Source organism: Triturus cristatus, chromosome 6, assembly GCF_964204655.1.
Source record: "Triturus cristatus chromosome 6, aTriCri1.1, whole genome shotgun sequence".
Classification (NCBI taxonomy): Eukaryota; Metazoa; Chordata; class Amphibia; order Caudata; family Salamandridae; genus Triturus; species Triturus cristatus.
In genome coordinates, this window is record NC_140589.1 from 121,131,769 (window position 1) to 121,158,070 (window position 26,302).

The 26,302-nt window shown below is 45.6% G+C and overlaps 1 protein-coding gene across 1 annotated transcript in view; it reads right to left on the reverse strand.

The window, feature by feature from the left end:
• The window catches only part of LOC146816492 (uncharacterized), a 401,972-nt gene that overhangs the window by 334,797 nt on the left and 40,873 nt on the right, over positions 1-26,302 (reverse strand). The window contains exon 6 of the mRNA XM_085609516.1: positions 8,361-10,325. Coding sequence (XP_085465642.1) covers positions 8,361-10,325 — 1,965 coding nt within the window. The remainder of the gene's footprint in view (positions 1-8,360; positions 10,326-26,302) is intronic.

The window sequence follows — 26,302 nt, forward strand, 5'->3', positions numbered from 1 at the left end:
GCACCCTGTTCGCCATGGAGTTCCTCAGGGCTCAGCTTTTAGTCCGACATTATTCAATATCTATGTCCAGCTCCTGGCGGGAGTGGCCAAAACTAGAGGCCTTTCTATGGTCTCTTACGCTGAGGACACTCAGTTTGTCATCTCGATATCCAACCCCTCTGATCAACATGTCACCAAGTTTCATGGTGGCCATCGCAAAATGGATGACGACCAATTGCTTGCAGCTTAATGCAAGTAAATCGGAGATCCTCCTGGTGGGCAGAGACACTCCTCTCTGGAACGACCAATGGTGGCCCACGGCCTTGGGAATACCTCCTGCTCCCAAGGATACTGTAAAAAATATGGGTGTGTGGCTGGACAGGCACAGACTAAACTAGCGGTGGGCAGTTGTTTTGGCCTTTTACACGGCCCAAGGCCGCTGCTCTGGTTCTTGGACCTCCATACTCGCCAACTCATCATCCAGTCCACTATACTCTCCAGACTAGATTACTGCAACTCACTGTAACTGGGAGCCAATAAGGCAGACATCAGAGGGTTCAAAATGCTGCTGCCGCGGTCCTGCTCCACGATCAAATATATACATTATATACATAAATGACACTGGCCCCCGGTGGAAAAAATAATTACGTTCAAATCTCTGTGCATCGCTCACAGAATTTTTTTATGGCCAGGCCCCTTGCATTTTAACCAATCTTCTCACGCCCGATTAACCTCAACGTGCTCTCCACTCATCACACCAACTTTTGGTGTGCACCCCCGTGTCAGAAGAGCCCGGGCTGGCGGTCGCTCTTTTCGGGCTCTAGCTGCATCTCTTTGGAATGCCCTCCCGAGCACTATCAGGAACATACGAGACCATAGGGCTTTCAGGAAGACAGTGAAGACCTAGCTCTTCCCTTGATTTCGCCCTGTATCTTGTATTGTCTTTCAGTCTCCATCTCTGCGGATTCAGCGTTGGGACGCCCAGTTGCTGGGGCAGTCATGCGCTTTACAAGTCTGTTAACATAACATAGAACATAGCTGTGTTGTCTGTTCCGATGAGGACCGTTTGACCCACCAGTCTCTGAAAGAAGACTTGTAGGCCTAGCCTTCTGGCTTGGAGTTCTAATACACTGATGTGAAACATCTCTGTGATGAACCAGAAACCTCTGGTTAACAATTCTTGCAAATCAGCACCCTAGCCGTCCATGGACACATCGGTTGTCAGCACACGTCTGTCTGGTATAGGCTGGAAAGAGACCTGCCATTAGATTTGGGGGGGAATATCCACCACAATAGTGCTTGTTTGAGTCGTCGTGACTTGGACTGTGTCGTTCCAAGAGCTGCTGATTTGGTTTCCACTGAAAATCTAGTTATTGCTATGAGGCCTATACAAAATGACATCAGGTCTAATAGGGACTTGTACTGACTGACAGTTTGGTAGACGTGTTCTTTAACATGGCGTGAAGCGTCATCACTCTTTCTGAAAATGGAACACCTTTCCCAACTATGTGTCGAGTATCGCGCCCAGGAATTGAATTTTCCTGTGGGGTTCTAAAGAGAATTTCTTGGTTTAATGCGAGACCTAACCTCTTAAGAGATTGATACAGGAGGTTCGTAGAAGCCTTTGCCTCTTCCTTTGATAGAAGCCTTGACGAGCCAGTCATTCAAATAAGGGTACACTTGGTGACCTGGTTGCCAGAGGAAAGCAGCAACTAGCGATATGCACTGGTGGAAATCTGAGGTGCTAATTGGAGGTTGAAAGGGAGTACCTTGAATAGATTAAGGTTATCCTGCTACTGAAAAAAAAGTAGGAGTCCTGAAGATGAAGGGAAGTCGGATAATACCCTCCATGGATCTTCAGGAGGACATCTTGAAGCATAATCATTCAAAAAGATGGTTTCTTCCTAAACTTCTGTATTCAGTTGCCAGAGATCAAGAATTGGTCTCCAGATATTTTAATCAAGAAAGATCTGGAGTAAAAATCCAGTTTTTTTCTCGGATTTGGGGGACCTCTATTACTATTTCGTGTTGCAGCGATCTAAAGCGGAGAGGATATTCTTTTTTGGGGGGCAGACAGGTGGCCTCTGTAAAGTATGACCTGTGCAAGTACAGGCAAAAAAAGGAAACCCTTCTCCCCACGTCTTTTTTGTCCTGATCTTACATATCATTGCATTTTGTTGTGGATGTAAGCTTGTTCATAGCCGGATTGACGTTCAGGACTAGTATTGTCGACCTTGACTTTCATATTTATTGAATCCTCCCCAGCTGGTCTGGGATCTGCATGAGCCAGGAAAAGTGGATGAACCAGAAAGGCAGTAAACTAGAAGTCCTAATAGGTTTGCTTTGTCAGTCTCCACCTAGAGACTTGAGAGCTTCTTCCTTGAATTTTCCAAATATGGTGATAATCATCAAAAGACAAGTCAAGGACTTTGGATAGGACCTCAGGGTGGAAGGCTTTAGATCAGCCTTGCGTCAAAAAAAAACACTGGCGAAAGACTGTCTGAAATGTCCATAGTTGCATCAATGATGGCTGTCAATGTATATTATCCTTCTTTGAGTATTGCCTTGGCAGCCTCTTTTTTACATACTAGGCTGAGATAGAGCAGTGGTGCAATGGCATGCCATATTTGGTGATCATAACAACCTAAAATTACCAGAGCATTGTCAGCCTTAATGGAGGTTGCTGCCATTAAACTAGTCCTGCAGACAACATTATCTATACGTCTTCTACCTCTGCCTGGAGGAGCCAATGCTGGTGTGATGGGGTTTTTAGACCTTCGTCAAACCGCTGATGCTATGACAAAGTCTGGCTTCAGATGGCCAGTAGAGCAGGCTGGGACTGAATGTGGAGCTCTATACTGTTTCTCCAGCCGGGACATTATTGCTGGAACTGTAGCACGTGTTCATTAGCTTTAGCCCTTCCAACCAGACAAAACCCAGAAAAGATATGGACTGTACAGGTTTCCTGAACAGGTTTCCTTGGCTGATTATTGAAATCATAAAGGACGCATTGCTGTTTCACTGAAGTCATTGGCAATTTGAACTTTTAGACAGGTGGTTGTTGTCTTTGCGTATTATGTAGTTGTCTCCTACATTGGTACCTCCGTCATCTCCTGCCTGAAGTTCGCCTTCCTCCTCTTCCACATCGGACTTTATAAAGTTAGCGGAGCTGAATCATCTAGGACCTCTGAAGTTGGTGGGACAAAAGGTCTATTAACATGCCTGGGGGACAGGTCCCTCGGAATGGGGGAGCTGATGGAGCTGAAGGCAGTGGAGGACAGTAGAGGGTAAAGAAGAAGGTGGGAAGAGGTCGGTAGGATGGGGCCTCGGGTAACAAGCCTGTGGAGTCTGACCCGTAGGGTGCTGTGGTAGCAACTGTTGAAAAAAAGTACCATGTTTGTTGTAATGTAGACAGAAAAGGTACAGGCAACTGCAAGACACCCACATTAGCCATTGAAGCCCGCTTCCTGCTGCCACAGACCCCTTATTTTCTGACATTTTCTCATACATCCAGACCTCTTATAAAGGTTTTCCTCTGCAGTGCGCATTGGTTTATACCTCTACGCCATTCCACCAGAGTGGGGGGGATCCCTCTCCTCCATTTTTGTACTATACTCTGTTTGGCCATTAGTAATCCAATACCTACTAGAATCTTGGAGCTCACTGCATCCTCCCAACTACCCATAATCCCCAAAAGCAGTACCTTAGGATCGAGGAGGTCCAGCAAATGTCCCACCACTGCTGCAAACTCATACTGATGTTTTGCCAGGACCCTGCAATTCCTGGGCATGTTCATATTAAGTTTAGGAACAGGCTTTGTTTATTAGTGAATCAGACAACTGGGAGGAAGGATGTTCTACCTCTCCAACATAACCTGGTTGGGTAGTAGTACACCGTATGGAGATACTTAAAGTGTAGGAGTCTCCGGCAGAAGTTGGAGACCAGACATCATAGGGTCACCCTTCTTCTACCCAATTTCATCCTCAGCTGTGCTACAGTTTGCTCTCATTTTCCACTCCGCTGTAGAAAGAGGTTTGGTGCATTGAGCAACAGCCATTTATAAATCTTATATATGCCCCTTTTTACCCAACAGCGTTTGACCTCTAATGGGTGACACTTAATTTCTCTTTGTAATTTACTAACGCTTGACGGAGTTTCAGATATCTAAAGAAATTACTTTTACTGAGAGCAAACACATTTGCTAAATGCTCAGATGTTTTATTGTGGCTGGATGCCCACCAGTCACCTAATTTGGAAATGCCAATGAGGTCCTAGAAGTGAAAACCCTTAGGGCGATAACCTGCTAGTGACATGCTCCATGACACATTGGGGTTTCATTTGTTAGTATTCCCTGCCACATTAATTTGCCTCAAGGCTGCATTACAGCACATCAATAGAATTCTGGTAATGGGAGGTAGGGCATGGGGAATTGGGGGGGCTCTATAAAGGAGAGTACGAGGCCATGGGGCTCCTAGAGGTCTAATTCTAACCGCACCGCAAAGTCCAAGCAATCATGAAAAACCTAATCCTCAATACATTAATATGCTTGACTGTCCAGTATTCCAAGTCCACCGTCAGTGGATTGCACACATTTTTCAAATGAGGCCCGTAGCACACTGCTGGCACATACAAATGACTGAATAAGGACTGGAGGCATTTAAATAACTGTGCTGTGAGCAGGTATAGGTGGTTTTCATTTAGAGTATTCGGGCAGCATGAACATCCTATTCAGTGCCACTCTACCCCTTATGGAGAGGGGCAAAGCAACCTATACTTTACATTCTCATTTTCTCAAAGCAGTGGGGTAACATTCAAATACTAGCTCCTCCTCTCATCTTAAGCCACCATCATACCCTAGTATCTAAAATGATCATCTGCAATACTCAAGCTGGTGCCTAGCAGTTCTGCAGGCTGCCCCCTGCACTGTAATATACATAGATTTTTCCCACCTAGGCCAGAGGCATCTCCATATACCTTTAACAATTGGGTTCTGCAGTGGATCGTTTTAGCAGATTGATGAACATTTAGAAGCAGATCATCAGCATAAAGCGACACGGTCTTCACACGACTAAGCCACTGAATGCTTATTAGGGGTGCATCCCCACGTATCTACTCCACCAAGCGTTCAATCACTAGTGCGGATAAGAGTGGTGAGGGTTTGAAGTCCGAACATGTACTGCGAGCAATGGGAAACTGGGGAGAAAACACCTCATTTACCTTCACTTGAGCCCAAGAGTCAATGTAAGGTACTGCGACATACCTCCGGAAACAGGCATCGAAAGCTTAAATGAATGAAGGGCCAATGGACTGAGCAAAAGATTTTTCAAAATCTAGGGACAGCAGGGCTGACAGGCCACTCAGTTTGCACGAGTATGCTAGGGCTAGCTACTGTGGTCAGGAGACAGTGCCTAGTGCTCCTGAATGGAATAAAGCCACTTTGATCACTATGGATTACGGTACGCATGGCTTTACTCCGCCTGTGTCTAGATGTTTTTCCTTGACATTTATCAATGAGATAGGGCGGCATGATGAGCACAGAGCAGGAGGCTGCGGGGTTTCAAAATTACTGAGATTAAAGGCACTCGACAGACCTTGTGGAAGCATGCCAGCAATTAGTGCCTCTTTGAATAAAGCTTGTATGAGTGGCTGTAACAGTGAGGAATATTTCTTGAAGAATTCCTGTGGGGATCCATTTGGTCCAGGGACATTAACAGAGAGTGTATCCATAATTGGCAGGGGAATCTCATCTGCTGCAATTGATAGGTCTAGCTCAGTTTAGTCTGCCACCAACAGCCTCTCCATGGTGAGGGCTAGTGCCATCCAGCACTCCCTTTCTATCTGCAGGGAGTCTCACCTAGCATACAATGCTTCATTGTACCTTGCCAAGGCATCTGCAATGCCAGAGGCATCAGAGATCCATTGTCCTGAAACCTCCTGTATTGAGAGGGATCAATCTTGTTTTCATCTTCCTGCTGGGAAACCATTAAAGCAGTTTGTCTGCTTTTTCGCCTCATTCATAAATTGTATGTTGAGAATGAAGCAAAGCATAATGGGCAGTGTCGAACATCTTCTCCCTCTGGGTGGTTGAGAGTTTCTAATTGACTGAGGCCGTCCTCTGTTTGCCTGTGGTCAAGGTGCATATAATCTGCACCTTTAAATCTTCCACCTCATGCATCTTCTCATCTTTGCTGATGCAGTTGTAAATGGGCCACCCCATCACAAGTAAATTGCCCGCCCTATCGCAACCATTTTACATGCTCCCCAAAGGCCACACCTTTGTTGCTCACGTTACTGTTTTGCAGAGGCCATCAGGGATAAATCTGTTAGAATTTACTTCAGGTTGCCTTCCAAAGAGAGCCTGGTGTTGCTGATGGCTTGCAGTATTGCTTCAGCAGAGGAGGACTAATAAGTGCACAGGTTGGGGCCCATAAGACAGCAGCTTCTTGCAACTGCGGTGTTCTGGTATAACGCTCCAGCTTTACCTGTGACTGGTGGCCACCTCGTCCTTGACTATGGTCGTGGTCTCACAGTAGTCTATGAATGTGCAGTACTCACATCAAGATGCAGCTTCTGTTGTGGAGTCAGAGGGACCAGTCAGGAAGAGACATACTTTCAGCCTCCACAGCAACAAGCCCATCCCTAGACTTGATAGCACTGTGGCTTGCACCTACCTATAGTCACTCCCAAGGTCGCACTCCGCTCCCCCCCCCCCCCCCCCCATGTTCCACCTCTACAGTTGAGGAATGAGTTAGTTTGTCCAATTCACATTACGGACACCTGTTTATTTAGGTGGGACTGGGGGAGAATATTATCCCCCACACCTTTCATCCTTTAGGTCCCAAGCTGCACTCACTTTTATGTTCCCCCCTGAATGAGGCCAGTTTGGGGCTAGAGGGGTGCTGTGCCCTTTACTCGAGGTTGTCTAGGTTGAGGCCTTTTTCTTCTCCAGTTCTTCGTTACACACAGTTCACTAGCGCTTGCTTGTTGCTGGTCCATGTGCTCACTCAGGTCGCGCTCATACTAGAAAACTTGCACAACACCCCTGGGGATAGCGACCCACCACTAGGGGCCACAGTGACAGTCAATCTTGCGCAGCACCACTGTGGGTAGTTGGCTCACCACTAGGGGAACACGGTTAGTCACACACTAGGCCTGTGCACTGGCAGCATCAGACGGCAGGCCCCATCCTGCACAGTCTGTCCAAGGGTCTGCTTTCAGTCTACTCATTGGGGGAAGTGGTGACAGGCACAGAGGGTAAAGGCAGCCCACCAATTGAGAGAAAAGGAGAGGGGGCCTGATCCAGGTCCGTCTAATCGGAACTTTGGTTGGCACCTCCACAGCCAGTTATAATCCTACAAGCTGCGGGCCACAGCCTCCACCACCTTCCTGGAGAGGACAGCAACCTTCAGCATTCACCTTCTTTCCAGCTCCAGTGTTAAACACAGCTGGCCCAGGTGGCCAGCATGTTGGGGCTTCAGCAACTGCAGCCTGCTCTTCCCATCCCCCGCTGCACAATTTCCTATGGAGTAAACTTTCAGTTCCCACAGGCCCCCTTACACTGTAGCTGCTTGCCCTTTTTTGGCAGAATGCAGGAGCTCAAAGAATGATTACGGATGGGGAGGGTGGCAAAGAGATGTCAATTTATCTTGGCCCATTGGCCGCAACCCCTCTTTGTGACTTTTAATGAGCTTTCAAAGATGTTTTATCGGTTGCAGGGCAAGAAGGGAAACTGTTGCACCTCAAAAAGGAGTGTAACATTTTGGATTGTGGTCCAATTTGTAGCAGAGATCACTATAATCGAAGTGCTTAGAACGTGCTTCTGGAAGCACTATTGGAAGAGTTATTTTCAATAATCAAGGTAAGCTTGTGATTCCATTTTATATTGTATTACATTTACTATTCAACCCGTTAAGTAATTGTGGGTGGATACAGCAAGCTTTAATTGCAAAGTCACTGACAACACAGATAGGGCACTCATTTCACTGTATTGTAAAGACACCATTTAATTTGATATTAGGGTGCTACAATAGCACCAAGGGGTTATGGCAAAAGAATAAACCATGTGAATAAGGAAATAGGGTGAAGAATAAAACTGACCAAAAACCCATGTAAAAACCAAGGCAATGTAATGAGATGACAACTACACCTTTGTGCAAGATTAAAATACAACTTTTCCTACCGGTGTCACCTTTATGGAATACTTCGTATATTTTTAACAGACACAATAAAAGGTCAGGCAGTTGCGGTCAAAGGGTTTCCAAGACATTCTAATGACAGGCCACAAAAGGAGCATTGGATTGCCTGTTCTTGGAATATGTTTTCATGTAAAATGACAAAACATTCAATATAAAATCTTGACACAATTATTTTTGTTGGCTCACCTACTGAAGGAAGTTCACCATTTTCTGTGTTCTTGAAAACAATAGGTTTCCTGGCTGACTGCGTCTCCCACTGAATGACTTTCTCGCTCTCTTTCTTCTGTTCCTCCTCACTTTGGGACTGGCGTTTGATGGGCAATATTCTTTCTTTTGCGTTTGCTTTCTTTTTAGAGGTTGGCTTTTTCCGGACTGATAGTGCAGTTTCATCTATTATCTTCATTCTCAGACTGTAATACTGGTTCCCTCGGATCATCGAAGAGGCCCCGCTGATAACATCAGCACTGGGCATGCTCTTCGATGCACTTACAAGGGAGTCTTTCCCTTCTTTTGAATTACGTTTTTTCAAATACTGCCTGGGAGGAGGGTTGTTTATTTCTATAGTTTTCTCTTTGCCATGTTCGCTTCTGGTACCTCTCAAGGGTACTCCCTTCTCTTGTATCAACATATTTTCTAAACTTTCACAATGCCGGTCAGTGGGGCTCGAATCTTGAATGTCTTTCTTTTTTGTCTCTGCTTCCTGGCGAGCTCTCAGCTTTGGCCCTTTTCCTCCAATCAAAATGTTGTTCTTTTTCAAAAGTACAATACACCTGGAATGATAATTCTCCTCTTCTATAAGGTTTTGTTTGCTGGGCTTGTTCGGATGATCTCCAAACTGGGACCCTTTTTGATCCTTAAAAGTCTGACCGTGCTTGGCAGGAAGGTTGACTTCCTTTGTACGAATCTCTTTGCTCTGCATATTCTGGGAATCAGTCGACAAGGATCTCTTTTCTTCTATCAACTTATTGTTTTTTAAATTCTGATCATGTCTGAAAGGAGGGCTTTCCGCTTCAATACCATGATGTTTATTGTCCGAATCCTCAGGAGCTCTCAAAAGAGACGTCTTCATCAACATATTGTTTTCCAAACCCTCATGCCTGGAAGCAGTGTTATTTTCCTCAAAACACACATCTTTGTTGCTCGAGCTTTGAGGAACTTGGATAAGTGACCCATTTGTTTCTATTAAATTATTATAGTTTTCAAAAGTCTGATAGCACTTGCATGGTAGTATCAATCCATGCCCGGCATTCTCTTTGATGTTAACACTTTCAAGGTCTCTGAAAGGAGGCCCATTATGTTCAAGCAACTTACTGTTTTCAATGGCCTGATCATGATTACAATTTGTGGTGTTCTGATTAACACGCTTATCAATGTTGTCAGAGTACAGCGGGGCTCTCAAAGGTGACCCCTTTCTTTTTATGAATGTATTATGGTTTTCAAAAGTCAGATCATGTATAGAAGGCAGAGTTATTCCTTGTACACCATTTTCTTTGTTGTGAACTCTCTGGCAAATGGGCAAATGTGGCTCCTTCTCTTTTAACGGACGGATTTCAAAAGCCTTTTGCCTAAAAGTAGGGGTTTTCTCTTCCAGACAACCATTTTTGTTCTCCGGGTCCAGAAGAGTTCTCAATGGTGATACCTCTCCTCCCATCAAGATATTCTCGTTTTCCATAATCTGATGTTGCCGGTCAGAGGGGCTCTCCTTTCCTGTACTGGCCTCGATAATGTGGGTGCTTTCAGGAATGCTCAAAGATTCCCCCTTCCTGTCCAGCAACACATTACTGTTTTTCAAACTTTGATCGCGACTAGAAAGAGGGTTCTCTTTTCCTATCCCTTTCTGCTTGGTGCTGGAGTCATGCGGGTGACGGGCAGATCTCTCTTCCATTTCAAGGACCTCAGAGTTCTCCTGGGGTGCAACGGATGCAGTCATCTTTTTCTTGCTGGATGCTAGGTGTTTCCTAATACCGTCAAGCATCATTTTCCTATTTTCTGCCTTTCTGTAGCTCTTGTCATGATTAGTGACTGGACCAACTCTAGACAAGCATTCTTCCCTTTTTTCAAGGGGCTCTTGTACTTTCACACACTCCAAGAAAAACGGATCCTCTCCTTTTTCAATGCTCTTTATAATGGCTGGTTTAAAACTTATAAACCCTAATCGGAAACAAAAAGAAATACGCTGTATTAAATACTTTCAGGTAGATTTCTAGATAGAATGACTACTATAGAGCTGAGGAAAACAAATGAGAAGTTAGTTACTTGTAAACCAACGTATCTATCTTGACTTGCTCTCTGAAGTCATTAACATTTCTTTGCACATGTGCTTGATACCGAGAACACACTTCTCAGATATACCCTATTCCAATTTGGAATCAATTTAGAAAGTAAATAACCCCATAGGAGACATTATTGGTTTTAAAATTAGACAGTAATTTAAATCAGCTAATGGGGTTAAAATCACAACAATGCGACAAACTTGACCAAACAAAAATTAAGGAATTGTGCTCCTTGCCTAAAATGGTTAAATAAAAAAAATAAAAACAATCATATTAATAATATATTCACCCCATTGTCAGTTCAGAATTCTAGAAGTAGCATCCGAGTGATTGCAGTTTGTTTTTAAGGTCAGTTAGGGTGAGAAGGATCTGCTAAGACTCGTACGCTAAGATCAGGGTCTCTGTGGCAGGAAGTTGGGCCTTTTGAATTCAGAGACAATTATTAGGATGGGGAACTAGGTTTACATGTGAATTTTCTTTCAGCATGACGGAAAATCACTCTGACATTCTTAAACATTAGATTAGTGTAACCAGTTTAACCAACAACCATGCTGAGGGAGAAGGAGACTGTCGCTAAGCATCGATGTTAGAGATGATAGCTTGCCCAACTACAGAATCCGGTCTGGAGCAAAAAATAAATAAAATGAATGCAATAGTTTGGGCAAACCTACAAACTGATGTCCAAGTGGTACACAAACGATCTAGAGTAGTGACATTTTGCATTAATACCACTAGTGCACAGAAGGAAGAGGTCACACCCTCTTATGCAATTACGGAGTGTAGACCATGTGACCAGAGGGCTTCTCCCTTCTCCTCCCATCCCTCCCCACCTGCTTGGCAGTGGAATAACTTCCACTGAAGGCCATGGGCACTGGACATCTTGTCCCCAATGGAAGCCGCTCTAGCACAAGAACGGTCCTGCAGCATTTTGGCGCACTGCTCCCTTTCGCTAGTATTGATCTCAACAGTGGAGGTATTGCTGGAAAGTGTAAAAGCTCCCATTCCCAACAATATATCTACAGAGAGGATTCCTGCTCAACGGCTATCCCAAAGCAGGAATGGACCCACTGAACCACCAGGGAAAGTTATCTGGAATACTACCCTATAAAACTTCCTTATAAACACGCAACGGAGAATCAAAATTTTGCAATGGCATTGGGTCTTCTACAGACCAACCTCCCTATATGTACATAAATATATTAAGATCATTGCAAACAATCATACCAATCACTTAGAGTGGCTGACAAACTTGGACCAATCCAGGTTTATACCCAATAGATGAACAAGGTTTACGGAGACTGTACAAGTGTATGCAATGATCTTAACCTTAGATACCGAAAAAGTATTTAATTCAATGGGGCGATCCTGTATTCTGAAGGTACTTGGAGAAATGGGTCAGGCTCCTCTGTTTCGCTCTTGAGTTGGATTGGTGTACACAATCCACTGACCAGAATTTATGTCAATGCGGTGTGGTCCTGACCATTCACACTAATTAGAGGAAGAAGGCAGGGACTGCACATTGTACTCTGTGCTCTCTGCACCGACAAAAGAGCTACTTAGGGATGCTGGATACAGAGGGAGTCCACATTAATGGACTCTATTAGATGGCCGCATAAGAAAAGCATGTTTATCTGTTCTCAGAGGATATGCTCTTTACTTAGACTATGACACCATTATCTTCACGGTGTTAGGCAAATACTTAGAGTTTGCCATTAATTGATATTGACTGGTGCTCCCCCTTACAGTTCGCAAGTATATGGAAGTAGATTTAAATGTTTAGGGATGCATCTCACTAAGGTCAGAGATCCATTTATCAAAGAGAATACGATTACTGCCTTTGCTCAAGCTAGGACTGAAGTATCACATTGCTTCGTGCTCCCTTTTACCATAACAGGAAGAGGTGCACTCTTTAGAATGGAAAAATAGCCAAACATTTAGATAGTACAAAATATACAGTTATGCATTTAAAATTATTTCCTTTCTAAATTAGATGCTACCTCTTCGGTCTTTACAATGACATGATGGAAACAATCAGATTTTATTAGTTAATCTACAGTTTTCTGGGGGGTAAACCAAAGTCTGAAATAAACCTACCATACCAATTAATTGGTAATAAAAATTACTGGGTTTTCATTTGCAAGCTGAACCTTACCTAGCTTTAGAATAGTATGCAACCTTAGCATAGGTTATATATCGGGAACCATTACGTCGTAGATAAGTTTGCAGGCTCTCTCTTCGCATGTTTTATACTTCATAAGTGATTAACCTTAACACTATTTGCAACTGTGTAAAAATTTATATTTTAACATTAACAGTAAATATATGTATTTAGGTGTAAAAACATGGTTATGGTTTTTTTTAAAATGTATAACCGTATTTTATAATAAATGTAAAGGCAAACTATTGAGCTAAAAATAATTTCATCATTCAAGTATAACTTGCAACTAGAGTTTTAGGGAGCAGTCCTAACCCCCAAATCCTGCAAGACACTGGCAAAAAAACTTGACTGCCAGAGATGCTGCCACATCGCACTTTTTACAGAGAGCTAATATCGAGCCAGAGTCCGGGAGGAAGTAATGCTGAAGCGCCACGTATTTGCCTTTCGCAGGGAACACAGCCTTCCAGACTACTGATAATTACAATGCTTTGCTGTAAATAGGTATACAGTACATGGATTCCCCCAAAGAAACTCTAGTTGCAACTTGTACCTCTCCATGCTCTCCTTGCCTTGCACATAGAAGTAGGTTTTAGGGTATATTTTAATTATGGTAGAAATGTACATTTTATTCTCATCTTTTGCAACATCCATTTATGTGGTTTTAATTATATTCCGTGTGGTTATTTTAGACGTGCTAAGCAACAGGGTGCACCTGTTGAAAATAAACCTGCTTTTTAGTTAGTGTCTTGGTTAGTGCAGTTTGGGTGTGTGGTATTGAGGAACAAAATGGTTTTGTTAATCACCAGTGTCCTTGAATGCCTGCTTTGCTGTAAATAGGTATACAGTACATGGATTCCCCCAAAGAAACTCTACTTGCAACTTATACCTCTCCATGCTCACCTTGCCTGGCACATTAGGGTATATTTTAATTATGGTAGAAATGTAAATTTTATTCTCATCTTTTGCAACATCCATTTATGTGGTTTTAATTATATTCTGTGTGGTTATTTTAGATGTGCTAATCAACAGGGTGCAACTGTTGAAAATAAACCTGCTTTTTAGTTAGTGTCTTGGTTACAGTTTGGGTGTGTGGTATTGAGGAACAAAATGGTTTTGTTAATCACCAGTGTCCCTGAATGCCTGCTTTGCTGTAAATAGGTATACAGTACATGGATTCCCCCAAAGAAACTCTACTTGCAACTTATACCTCTCCATGCTCACCTTGCCTGGCACATTAGGGTATATTTTAATTATGGTAGAAATGTAAATTTTATTCTCATCTTTTGCAACATCCATTTATGTGGTTTTAATTATATTCTGTGTGGTTATTTTAGATGTGCTAATCAACAGGGTGCAACTGTTGAAAATAAACCTGCTTTTTAGTTAGTGTCTTGGTTACAGTTTGGGTGTGTGGTATTGAGGAACAAAATGGTTTTGTTAATCACCAGTGTCCCTGAATGCCTGCTTAGGGACTGGTAGTAACCCAAAATCATTGACGCCACTTCAACTATGAAATGGAAACTATGTGATGGATTAGATTCTGTCAGGCAACAAAAACCTGTCTTTCACATTAGACAACTCTTACTCATGCCACCCGTGATTGTGAAAACAAACCTTGCAGAGCTGAGCCAGAGACTCAATTTACACAACAACCCCAAAAATACAAGTCTCTCTGGCTCCTGGAGGGCCAGATGGAGGGGATTACCCCCAATAGGCAGCCCCCAGACACCAGGGATTTCGAATTGCCATCAAAATAAAGGGATGGGGCAGCCTAACCTGCCATGAGCCATACCCAGGGCCACTGGAATTATGCAGCAGGGCAGGACGATTAAGCAGCACCGTTGAGTAAATTATGCGGCAAAAAAAGGCAAGGGAGATGGAGTGGAAGGTTTTGAATGCTGTATAGAAGACTGGGGAGAATCATCTTAAAACGTGTGACTTTGCCTAGAGGCTTCAACGGGAGGGTCTGCCAACGACGAAGGTCCTCTTTCACATGTTTGAGGAGTGGAGTGAGATTAAGGAACCAGATCAGTTCGGGAAGGAGTGCCACCCAGATCCAGAGATATTTAAATGAGAGCCTACGTAAGGGAATGGTTGTTTGCCAGTCCACACACTCCCTCGAAACATGGAGAGGTACCACCGTAGATTTGGCTGGGTTGAAATGCAGCCCCAAAGCCTTCTGGAACAGGTAGAGGATGTGGAGAGATCTTGGTCCTGACTGGGCCGGGTCTGACAGAGCGAGGACAATGTCGGCATGGAGGGCAATCCGGTCCTCATGAGATTCCTGCCAACACCAGCCCTGGCCATCACCGAGGATACGACACACAAAAGGTTCAGTTGCGAGAGCAAACAGGAGAGGGGAAAGCAGGCATCCATGGCGGGTTACCCTCTCGATCAAAAATGCATCCGACAGTGCGCCATTTATGAGGACTCTGGCTGACTGAGTACAGTAAAGGACCTTCACCATCCCTTGGTAGGAGGGCCCGAATCCCGCTCTCTCCCAATACATCCCTAATGTAGCACCCATTCACCATGTCAAACGCCTTTTCAAAGTTGAGTAGCACAAGGGCCAGGTATGGCGAAAGGCGAATACAATGGGCAAGGCTATTTGTACACGTCTGAAACAGTGCCTCGTACTACGGCATAGCATGAAGCCACACTAGTCAGGATGGATGAGGAGCACCTGCTTCATACGGGTGGCGAGGATGGTTGCAAAGATTTTGACCTCAGTGTTGATCAGGGAAATTGGACGGTACTTCGGTATGACCACAATAGTGGCACGGTCTGCGAGTGATGGGAAGGCACCCCTTTCTATAGTCTCCTTAAAGAGGGCGTGGAGTTTCGGGATCAATGTCTCACAAAACGCTGCATAATAATCCGCAGGAAGCCCAACTGGGCCGAGAGTCTTAGGGGTGGCTTGAGAGGAGATAGCGTTCCCAATTACCTCAGGCGTGATGGGTTTGTCCGAGCTAGCACTTTCAGCTTGGGAGAGCCGCGGAAGGGGGTTATCCTGCAGAAAGGAGGAGCTATTCTGTGGGTTATGGGAGAGATCTGCAGAGTACAGATCTTTGTAATAGGCCGCGAATGCCTGTGCAATTGCCACAGGGGTGCGAGAGATTTGACCTTGTGCATCACAGATCTCAGGCACAATCCGGCTGGCCATGGGGAGGAGCTATTCTGTGGGTTATGGGAGAGATCCGCAGAGTACAGCTCTTTGTAATAACAATCCGGTTGGCCATGGGATGGGTGGCGAGCCAATGGAGTAATTTGCCGTTTTTGTCACCCCCTCCGTAGACCCTGGCCACAGAGACTGTCCAGATCAGTTTGGCAGATTCAAGGGAGAAATTTTTGATCTCCTCACGTACGAGTTGTAGCTGACTGCGTTCCGCTTCTCCCTCCCAGGCCCCCAACGAGGGTTCCAAGCAGAGGGCTTGGGCCTAGTGCTGGGCGAGTCGGCGGTCCTGGACCTGCAGTCTTTCGCATATCCCCAGATTGTGGCTTTACCCGCCTCCCACAATGTACCCTGTAGTTGCACTGTACCCTCATTTGTGCAAAAATATGTGGCGAGTTCTTCCCAAAGTTACTCTGAGTCCTGGAGAAACCAGGTGTTAAATGCCACATGGGTCACAGCGCTCCAGAGGGGCCCACCACCTGCAAGAGGAGCGCGGAGTGGTCCAGCACTCCGCGCACCAATATTTGAATGTCGAATACAGATTGACAGTCTGGGGCAGGCATAAAAAGGAGGTCTATATGAGAGTCAGTATGGTGTGCAGCTGAAGTGTGTGTACTGTGGTGTCTGAGGGTGCCAAGTGCGCCAGACATCGCAGAGGCCCAATGTGGAGGCCCAGTCGTTGAGGTGTTTTTTGCTTCCCCCGTTCCTATGGGATGTGGAGGCACCCATGGCATCAATACAGGGATCAGGGAAGGCGTTAAAATCCCCCCCCACCAATTATGGTCAGACCTTGAGGAAGTGTCCCAAGCGCGTATCAGAGGGTGAGTTCTAAAGTCGCCGGGGCGCATATAGTGACATGAGATTAATAACAGAGTCCCCCAGAGTAATCGTAAGAGTAGTGAACCGGCATTGTGAATCAGTGAGCACTTGGGTCGGTGAAAAAAAGGGAAGGAGTGTCGCAGGAGGACTGCCGTCCCGCGAGAACCCCTAGAGAATCTGGAGTGCCAAACTCTATTGAATCCCTGAAGCGCCAGAGAGGGACAGTGATTTCCCATCAAATGTGTTTCTTGTAACATTAGAACATCAGGATTGACACTCCGGGCGTATCTCAATACCTCAGAGCGTTTGATTTTATCTAAGAGGCTGTTGACGTTCCATGAAAGGACCGTCAGGGTTTCAACCCCAGTGTATGGATTGGGCATCGTGGATAAGTATGAACCCAGCGGGAAGAATCACTAAGGTAGATTAAGTCCATGGGCTCTGGGAAAGGCCGGACGCACTGGGGGTCATCATAGGGATCAGCCCAGGAAAGGTCCTGGGTGCAGTGTAAGGTGCCGTCATAACAATGACTAACACAACATGGTGCTGGGAGAACAGTCCCAGCCGAAACCCCCAACCAACCCCCCCACCACATACTTCCCAAAATGAAGCATCTGCCGTCCCATGAACAAACCTGAAATAGAAACAAATTGACCAGTCAGTCAATGGTGGGGCATGTTATAGAGCTAGCTGCTGAGTCCATCATTGTGCAAGAATACCAGTTCCTCTAACTGAAGTTTGCATACTGGTGGCGCTGAAGTTCAGATACGGGGGCTACGTGATAGATCGGAATCCACAGAGCTGGGTCTCGGGGAGCCACTGGGATCACTTGTGATCGTCAGATCTGGGCCCTTGGAGTTGTCTAGAAGTCCAGGCGATTCACTTCTTCGCACGGGAAGCCAGCCGGCGGGGCAGACAATGCTCCGCGGGTGTTATGCCTTCTCCAGGACCCAGTGCGTCGTCCAAGGGGGGCGCCGGCGTGGCTCTGCCCAGCCCTGGCCAGGGGTCCATCGTAGGGATGTTCTTCACAGGGCGAATTGGGCAATCCTCAACGGCCCAGGTCCTCGCCGCCTCTGGCGTATCAAAGAAAAGTGATTTGCCCTGGAAGATCACCTTAAGACGAGCGGGAAAAGTTGAGAGCACGTAGTTTTTGTTTCACATTTTTAAAAAAGGGGGTGGGGGGAGGGTCTGTGAGCTTGTACCTCTTTGGTGTAGTCAGGAAACGGCATAAGATTGACCCCCTTTGTGGAGCAGCTCTGGATGGGAGCGTGCCTCCTGGAGGATGGCGCCTAGGTCCCTGAAGTTGAGGATTTTCATGATTGGCCGGTGTGGGGGGCCCCCGGCGGTGGCTTCGAGGTAAGAGCATGGTGGGCACGCTCCACTACAAACCATGGGGAGAGGGCGTTAGCCAGCATCCAGGACCTAATCCATTCCTCAATAAAGGTGGGGACCTGGGTAGGTTCTGTGCCTTCGGAAAGACCGACCAGGCAGAGGTTGTTCCAGCAGGAGCGGTTTTCAGCACCTTCAGCCCATTTGTGGAGGTCCGACGTGTGGGACAGGAGTTGCTTCACTTGCTTTTTCCAGAGTGGAGACGTCGTCCTCCACGCCTGACAGACGGGATCCCGCTGCCGCCACCCGGGCAGTCGCGTTATGGAGGAAAGCCATGTCCACCCGGACTTCCCCCAATTTTGGTTTCCATCGACTCGACAGGCTTTGCTGGCTTGCAGTATGGTAGCCAGGTCTCCTTCGGGGAGGCCGGTCGTGGAAAGTGCAGATTCGCTCTGGGTGGGGGTACTGACTGCATGTTGGTCCATTTGGTTTGGGTCAGTTGGGTCCTTGTCCCTTTATCCTTTCCCATGATGAATCTCACTTAATTGCAGGTTTGCCGGGGATTCGGTTGGCCCAATGTGTGCAGCCAGAAAGGGGACAGAGCGCAAGGCAGGGTAAGGGACAAGCGTCTAAGTCCCCGGCCGGCTGTGTGCAGAATTAAGCGGTTGCGCCCGGGATGGCTGCAGTGCCAGCATGGCTGCGGACGCCGGGTGCCAATCAGTCTGAGCGTCACCAGCCCACCATGGGCCTAAGGTGCGGTTACTCTTCACTCATGGTTGGGGCTTGGGATGCCCCCTCAACTATGAAGAAGAGTCCGGTGGTAAGTAGAGTATAAGGCCCTCAGAGCAACCCCAGGTGAGTAGCTAGAGACAACACCACCCCTGGGGCGCAATGCAGACTCAGTGCAGCCCTGGAGAACAGGCAGGGCCCCAGGGGTTATGCATTGCGGGGCCTCGACCTCATGGTGTCGGATCCCTCAAGTCATCTCGTGAGCTTTGGGCTGATGTTGGTGCTGGCCCTCTGTAAGCAGTTTCTGGCGGCCACTGTGCCGGGACCCCACTGCAGCGCTAGTGTTAAACCTCTTAAGCTGCCTCGATTCACCCCCCAACCCCCCCAGGCCAGCAATCAGGGCTGCGCCTGCCTCCAGCAGGTTCCCACCCAGCGAGCCAGTGGCTGGCCCAGGATCTCCTTGTGGCCTTTGACAGAGGGGAGGTAGGGAAGGAAGAAGGAGATTCATATAATCGAAGTGTGGGGCCCTTGTCAGTTCATGTCCAAGCGCTGCAGCCCTCCTTTACAGACACTGCAGCCCACATGTTGCTCGCTGGGGGGGGGGGGGGGGGGGGGTCCACTCTCAGTCAAGGTCTTGTAGACTTCCTCTGAGGTGTCCCGACCCCTGCAACGTCTATATTCTGGTACCGCCCCCCCCCCCCCCACACACACGGCGCAGTGCCTACTGCTCATCAGCCAGTGCCAGGAGTGGGGGGTAAGCCCAGTGCCTCTCCGTTGTCCCTGTAGAGATTAGGGGGGGGGGGGGTCCCCCCGATCAATGGCCAAGAGCTCAAGGCCAGTGGCAGACCCAGGGGGGCCTGAACTGGCCCGGTAAGCATTGCAGCGGCCCCTCACCACAACCAGCGACCCTCCCTCACTCACTCACACAATGGCACCTTCCCTTCACCTCATGCCCCCAGCCCCAGGATCATCTCGCTGGCCTTCAGGGGAGGGAGGCAGGCCCACACAGCATCACTGCCGATCGCGGGTAGAGTCCAGCGCAGTGCCCTACTGTAGGCCCGCCAGGGTGGTCCACTGCTGACAGACCGGGTGCTCTGGAAGGCAACGTAGCAGCCCCCCTGCCGCAGTCCGCACTTTTGGCGAAATCCCGTCACCAGCACCATATATTGCTCAGCAGCAACGGAGAATGCAGCGTATGGATCAGCCGCCTGACACCTGGAAATGCTTCAGGCGCGTTTTGGACTGTTCCAAGAAGCGGGTCTCTGCGGCGCCATTTTACAGCAGGCCGCGCTGCCTCGGGAGGATCCTCGGCGGCACCTCGCCACTCATGCAGCTTTTGCAAAAACAGATTAGGGTTGCCACATGCGGGGGCACCTCATTGGCAGAGGTGCCCTCGCCAGTAGTAAGTCTTAGGAGGAGAAGTATGACAACGGATTACTGAGGTGTCCGGAGCACTCTCAGCATGCGACCGCCATATTGGCTTGCTAAGCCACGCCGCCCAGAAATCAAAGCTTTTAAAAATCTCTCTCCAAGTCATCGTGGAGCTCTGACCAAATGCCCAGATCGTATCCTCTGAGGCGGTGAGAAGAGAAGCGTCCATGACTGGCAATAGTGATGTTGGGACAGTTGCAGTCAGGGGGCTCTCCACAGTCTCAATTGAACTGGTCTAATTTCTGACAATAGGAACTGGCACATGACGATTCAGGTGCCTGAAGTGAATCTTGTGTAATTGACTTTCCAGGATGGTGAGCATTCACCATGTGTCCTTTACTAGTCACAACTTTGAAGGGTTCAGCATCAAAGGAAGAATGAGATTAGCGTTCTCGGTTGTCTCATCAATACTCTTATCTCCTGCATTGAAAGTAGCATTCTGGCACAGACACTTGTCAGCATATACTTTAATCTTTTGCTTGCAGCACAAGTCTGGTTGAAGAAGTTCACCATCTGTTACAGATCTTTTGTTAGTCCATTGCGGTAAGTTAGTCGCCATGGCTCTCCCGAACATCAGGGTAGCATGACTTTTAACTGTCATTGAATGCGGAGTCGACCGATAACCTCAAAGACCAGCATGGAGAGATGATTTCAGATCAAGCTTCTTCAATGCAGCACGCTGAACTGTCTTTTTAAATGTGCTAATTGACAATGCCATTTGCTTGTGGTCAGAGAGGTGAGCTTTTCTGATGCTTCACATTGATGAGACCCTAAGTCTCTGAATTCTCAACTTTTGAAAGGTGGGCCACTATCAGACTTTAGAACTGAAGGAACAACCCATGCTGCAAAAATGCAATCTAATCTCTTGATGACCTCTTGCTTGAGTAATCGATGAGAGATCTTCTACTAATGGAAAACAGGAGTAGTTAACCACCATCAGGGGATATCCATAGACCAGAGGACCACAGAAATCAGGGATTCATCCCCATCAATATTTTGGTAAATCCGACATGTTCAAGCTATGTGGAGGGATTCTGGGAGATGAGCAATTGCACAAATGACAAGACTTCAATTATTTTTCAACTCTCTCGTCAAGATGGGGATACCAAACTCAGATTCGGAGAGCTCGTTTAGCGACAATTCCACAATGTCTTTCATGGGCTACTTTTATTACTTGCTGTTGCAGACTCGCTGGTATAAAAATTCACGAACCTCGTAAGACTATACCTTCTTGAGTAATGGACAGTTCATCTTTCACATTTTTTACCTTCCGATATTCGAGGTCTCGTGAGAGAGGTAGTGCGCTGTCTCCAGGATTGATGTGCAAGAATGTCTTTTAGTATCAATAGGTCCGTTTCTTTTCTCGTTACAGTAATAATTTGTTCTAATGAAATAGCAGGTGTACTGGTCTCTACGATGAAGTTAATGTAGGCTTCAGCCACTTTGGAAAAAGTGTACCATGACACTGTACTGCAATCGTGAAAAGTTGTCAGAAGGGTTTTGAGCTTTCACTGGTTGGTGCACAATAATGTAGTCCTATTTCTGTAGTGGCAAACCCAAACACTGAATTCTAGGAGGCATCTTGGCTTTTGGATTGCCAAAGATAAGCAATGCTTGATTATCGGTTACAAGAGTGAAAGGTTTTCCATACAGGAATATGTGGAAATGTTTAGAAGCCAACACCACAGCTAAACGTTCTCAGGTTGCGAATAGGGACGTTAGGGGCGTTCAGTTTGTGAAACTTGGGCTGGCATATGCCACAGTATGCCTTCGAGCATTAGGGTGACCACTGTGGGCAAGGATTGCACCCAATCCGACTGGGCTTGTGTCAACAACAACCTCTGCATGAAGTTTCAGATCAAAGTAGGCAGTTTCAGTAGTGTTCTCAATGTATGCTTACTTTTCTTAAAACTTTGTTCACATTCGAGTGACCAGTAAAATGAAGCATTTCTTTTTGTTAGGACTCTTAAAGGAGCACTTACTTTGGCAAAGTGACGTATGTATCTGTAACTGGCCATGCCAAGGAATGGACGTAACATGGTAACATCTTGTGGGGGATTGGTGGCTAACAAAGCCTGCACTTTAGCTGCATCCGGCGTCATACCCCCTCAGAAAAGATATGGCCAAAGAATTTGAATTTTGGGAAACACCATTTCTCCGCACTCAAAGTTAAACCTTTATCCGCAAGTAAACAACACGCGTAAGAGCTTCATCAGGTTCCTCTCGTGTAGTTCAGAAAACCAATATGTCATCACTGCAATTAAATGCACTCATGACAGGTTGTATGATACATCGAACAACATCTTGGAAAAGTTCTACAGATAATGACACCGAAACGTAATAGTTTATATCTGAACAAATCCATACGCGTAGAAAAGCTGGTAATGTACCTACAATTTCCTTTGCATTCCAATTGATGATATACCTTGTTCAGATCAAGGTGAGAGAATACTTTAAACACCATTTACCTGTGTGATCATGTCGGTACTGTGCAGACCCGGATGTCGTGCTCTTTCAATTACCTTGCTAGCTTGACGCATATCAACACAGATACGTACAGCTCCTTCACTGTCCCTTTTGGGTACTATTACTATGAGAGAAACCCACAGGGTTGGACCAGTAGATGGCTCAATGATACCATGCTTTAGTGAGGTCTCAAGCTCTTTCTCAACAGATTCTTGGAGATGAAATGCAATTAGTCTACGTCTTTGAGCAACAGAACGAACGTCCTCATTGATATGCAATTGCACTTTCATGGTCTTAAGTTTGTCTAATCCATGAAACAACAGGAACCAACTCACTATTTCATGATGAGCATTCATGTTGTAGTGCAGATATCAGTCCAATAGCAGCAATATTGAACCAGAGTAAAAAGGCACTTGACGCAGTAACTTGTAGAGCATCAACGAGTGCTTGTACTTTTTTTTCCTTTTTGCCTCTCATGGTTGCCACAAATCAACCATGACTATTTAATGGCTTTGATGCAGCCCATGTATACACTTTAGTCTTTGACGGTGTGAGACGGAGCAATGCAGACAGTTCATTGCATTTCTCCTCAGGCCTGTATCGACGCACCACTGTCTATAATTAAAGATATGGAGAAACCATTTACTTTTAGTGTAATTTTCAGACAATGGTTGAATGACTGATGTGATTTTACTCGTCAACTTTTGACTCTTATTCTTCTTTGCATGCGGCCAGTCCAACATGCACACGTTTTTCTGACATCATTATCGATCTTCCTCACGGTTACTGGACAATGAAACTGAAGAACTACTGGACAAAGATTTAGATGGCGATGGACTTCATTAAGTGTCTATTTGACTCAGCGGTTTGTTGCCACTTGGCCTTGAAGGCGTGTAGAACATAGTTTCTGGGTTATTAGAGCACCCATTTTGAATTCTCGTCGTGATGCACCTAGCTTTTTCTTCACTTGCAAATCACTACAAAATGCTTCTCTTTCCCAGTCTTAGCACACTTGTCCAGTGAAGGGACATTTATCTTCGTATGGAAATTAAAATACATCTCTTAAGCATGTTTTTTTTTCCTTTGAAACATCACCATGGATCCTTCAACTTTGTGTTTCTGCTTACTTTACATGTTCATGACTAATCCATTCTGGGCACCTCAGGCCTCCATGTCAGCAGCTTGTCAATTAGCACGTTCTTCAGCTCTGGCAGCCATGAGAACTCGGTTCAGACTAAGGGGTTCTCTCAGCATTCGCCATCTGAATGAATCTGACATACATTTGTCAATAGCTCGGATATGTATAGCTTTTTCATCATTGAACTTAATATTTGCTGAGCATATCAAGTCACTCAACAAATTTGTTGATTGTTTCACCAGCTTTGTCGATCCTGACTGAAAGGCTCTTTCGTTATTGACATTGGACTGAACTTGAGATTTCACGCTTCTTTGACGATATACGACTTCCATCAGTTCACTGCAGTTTCTTTATGACCTCTTTTACTCCTTCACATTTGAGGTATTTGACATTCTTTTCGTTATCAGTTACTTGCAGTGCATCGATGACAAACATTTCTATCCAGGCAGTCCCTCTGTCACCAAATATTTAGCTTTTTGGTGGTATCGAAGCGAGGCGGTGGGTTGGAGAAGGCAGCGCCATATTTGCGCTCTTTTCAGTAGTCATTATAAAAGTTCACTATTTCAACCACCACTCACAGCCTTTCACTCGGTCCCATGTGATTCACCAGCCTCGTAAGCACAACCCCAGTGCTTGGGTTGCGGCACTTGGTGCCAAGGTCGCATGGCTCTTTTTTCAGGTTCTGTCAAGCGTGATCGTACTCTCTCTATATCGGATTATCACAGCCTCTAATGTAGCTCTGATTCTACTCACAGCGTTCTCTTGCACCTGGCTGTCACTGCTTGTTGCATTTTCGTACCTGGTTTTACTGCCGTTTAGCGTTTCTTTACATCAGAAATCGTTTCTCTTTTAGCGCTACATTGCACTAGACTAGCACTGTTTAGCACTTCTCTGTACCGGGTTGTCATACTGTACGATCTATAGTTCGGTGTCACATAGGGTCACAGTAACTCTTTCACGGCCTTAATAGCAGGTTTTTGGTCAACGATGACTAAACCCCTCAGTGAGCCTTTCATTATCTTCAAAAGCTTCACGCTGCCTTGAGTGGCGCTTCGAGTCATCAAATGGCAGACATCGATCTTCACTCGGACTGAGGCACATGTGGCATGAATGAGCAGTTTGCTGGGCCACTGCAAACTGAGCGCGATCTCAGTTTTCCGGATTGCTGGGTTTCATAATCCCCCCCATCTCATCGCCAGTTGTAGCGTCCTCCCCAGCCTGGGTACTCGTAAACAAATAAGCAACACAGAGGGCTTGGTCACATCTTTATTGCTCTGCATGTAACTGCAATTCAAAATTCTAAACATACTTGCGTCACAGTTCTACAGTCACATCTGGCACCAAAAGGGTCCAGTCATCGCTAACTCACAAGACACTACAGTAGTTGTAACCAGATTTCAAAACAGCTCATTTTAATATTATCGGAAATTAAATATATTTATATAGCTACATCTATAGATAGATATTGGAATAGGAAATCTTTCTAAATCTACCCCTTATGGAGTCCTTATTCCACAAACATTGCGCCTTTGTAAATATGGTCTCGTAATATCACTAAGTTCGTAAAATAAAAATCATCCTTTCTAAAAGGGGATGAAATTAGATACTTACCTGTAACTACAGTTCTTCATGGTTAGTATTTTTCGTAAGATTCACATGCGTCAATCATTGCCATAACTAGGTGACAGCAGTCAGTACCCATGAATAATAATAAGTTAGACACTTACTGATCTACCATAAAAAGAACAGTAAACAATGACCATTCATTAGCCAATTAAACACACTGGAAAGCAGCCAAACAGCAAATAACGTGAAGGGCTCAGAACTACACTCCCCCCTCGCTGAGGCAATCATACTTAAGTTTTCGAAGCCCAAATGTGTAATATTGTGATTATAAGAGACAAAACTAGGATGTCATTGCAAGAAAGAACTTGCGGTTACAAATAACTTTTGGTAGAGTCATATGGACAAGTCAGAACAGTAATCAGTATCAATATAAGCAATGGCATTAAACGGGGAAAGAAGGGTAAAAAAAAAAAAAACAACAAACAAAAACCAAAAAAAAAAAAAAAAAAAAAAAAACACACTTACCTTAAGTAAAAAGATTATGCCAAACAGACTTCCTCATCGCTTAAATTTGCTGTAGTTTCCTCTGTCCAAGTAATAAACTGTCAATAAAGTATTGCAGCTTTTCTAGGTTGCTGCCCTATAAATATCAGTTAGTGGCTACTCTCATAGAATGTGCAGTGATTTTGCCTTGCAGTGGACTGTATTCCGTAGCGTGACAGTAAACGATGGGCACTGCTGTCCACTTAAGAGACAACTTGCTTGGATAGTGTGTGATCTTTGATAGGATTTCCGAAGAATAACTAATCTTTTAAAAATGTTGTGTTCCATCAATATTACATATATAAACAAGCATTGGCATAGCCAATAGGTTTCGCCTTTGGGACCTTGTAAGTGATTAGCCATGCAACAGTTGATGTTGTTGCACCAAGGATATTGTGCTGCATAACTAAATACTTTTAAGGTCCCAAAAGCGAGACCTATTGGCTACGCCAATGCTTGTTGTTTTAAATGTAGCCCATTTTTCTTAAAGAGAAAACTGAATGT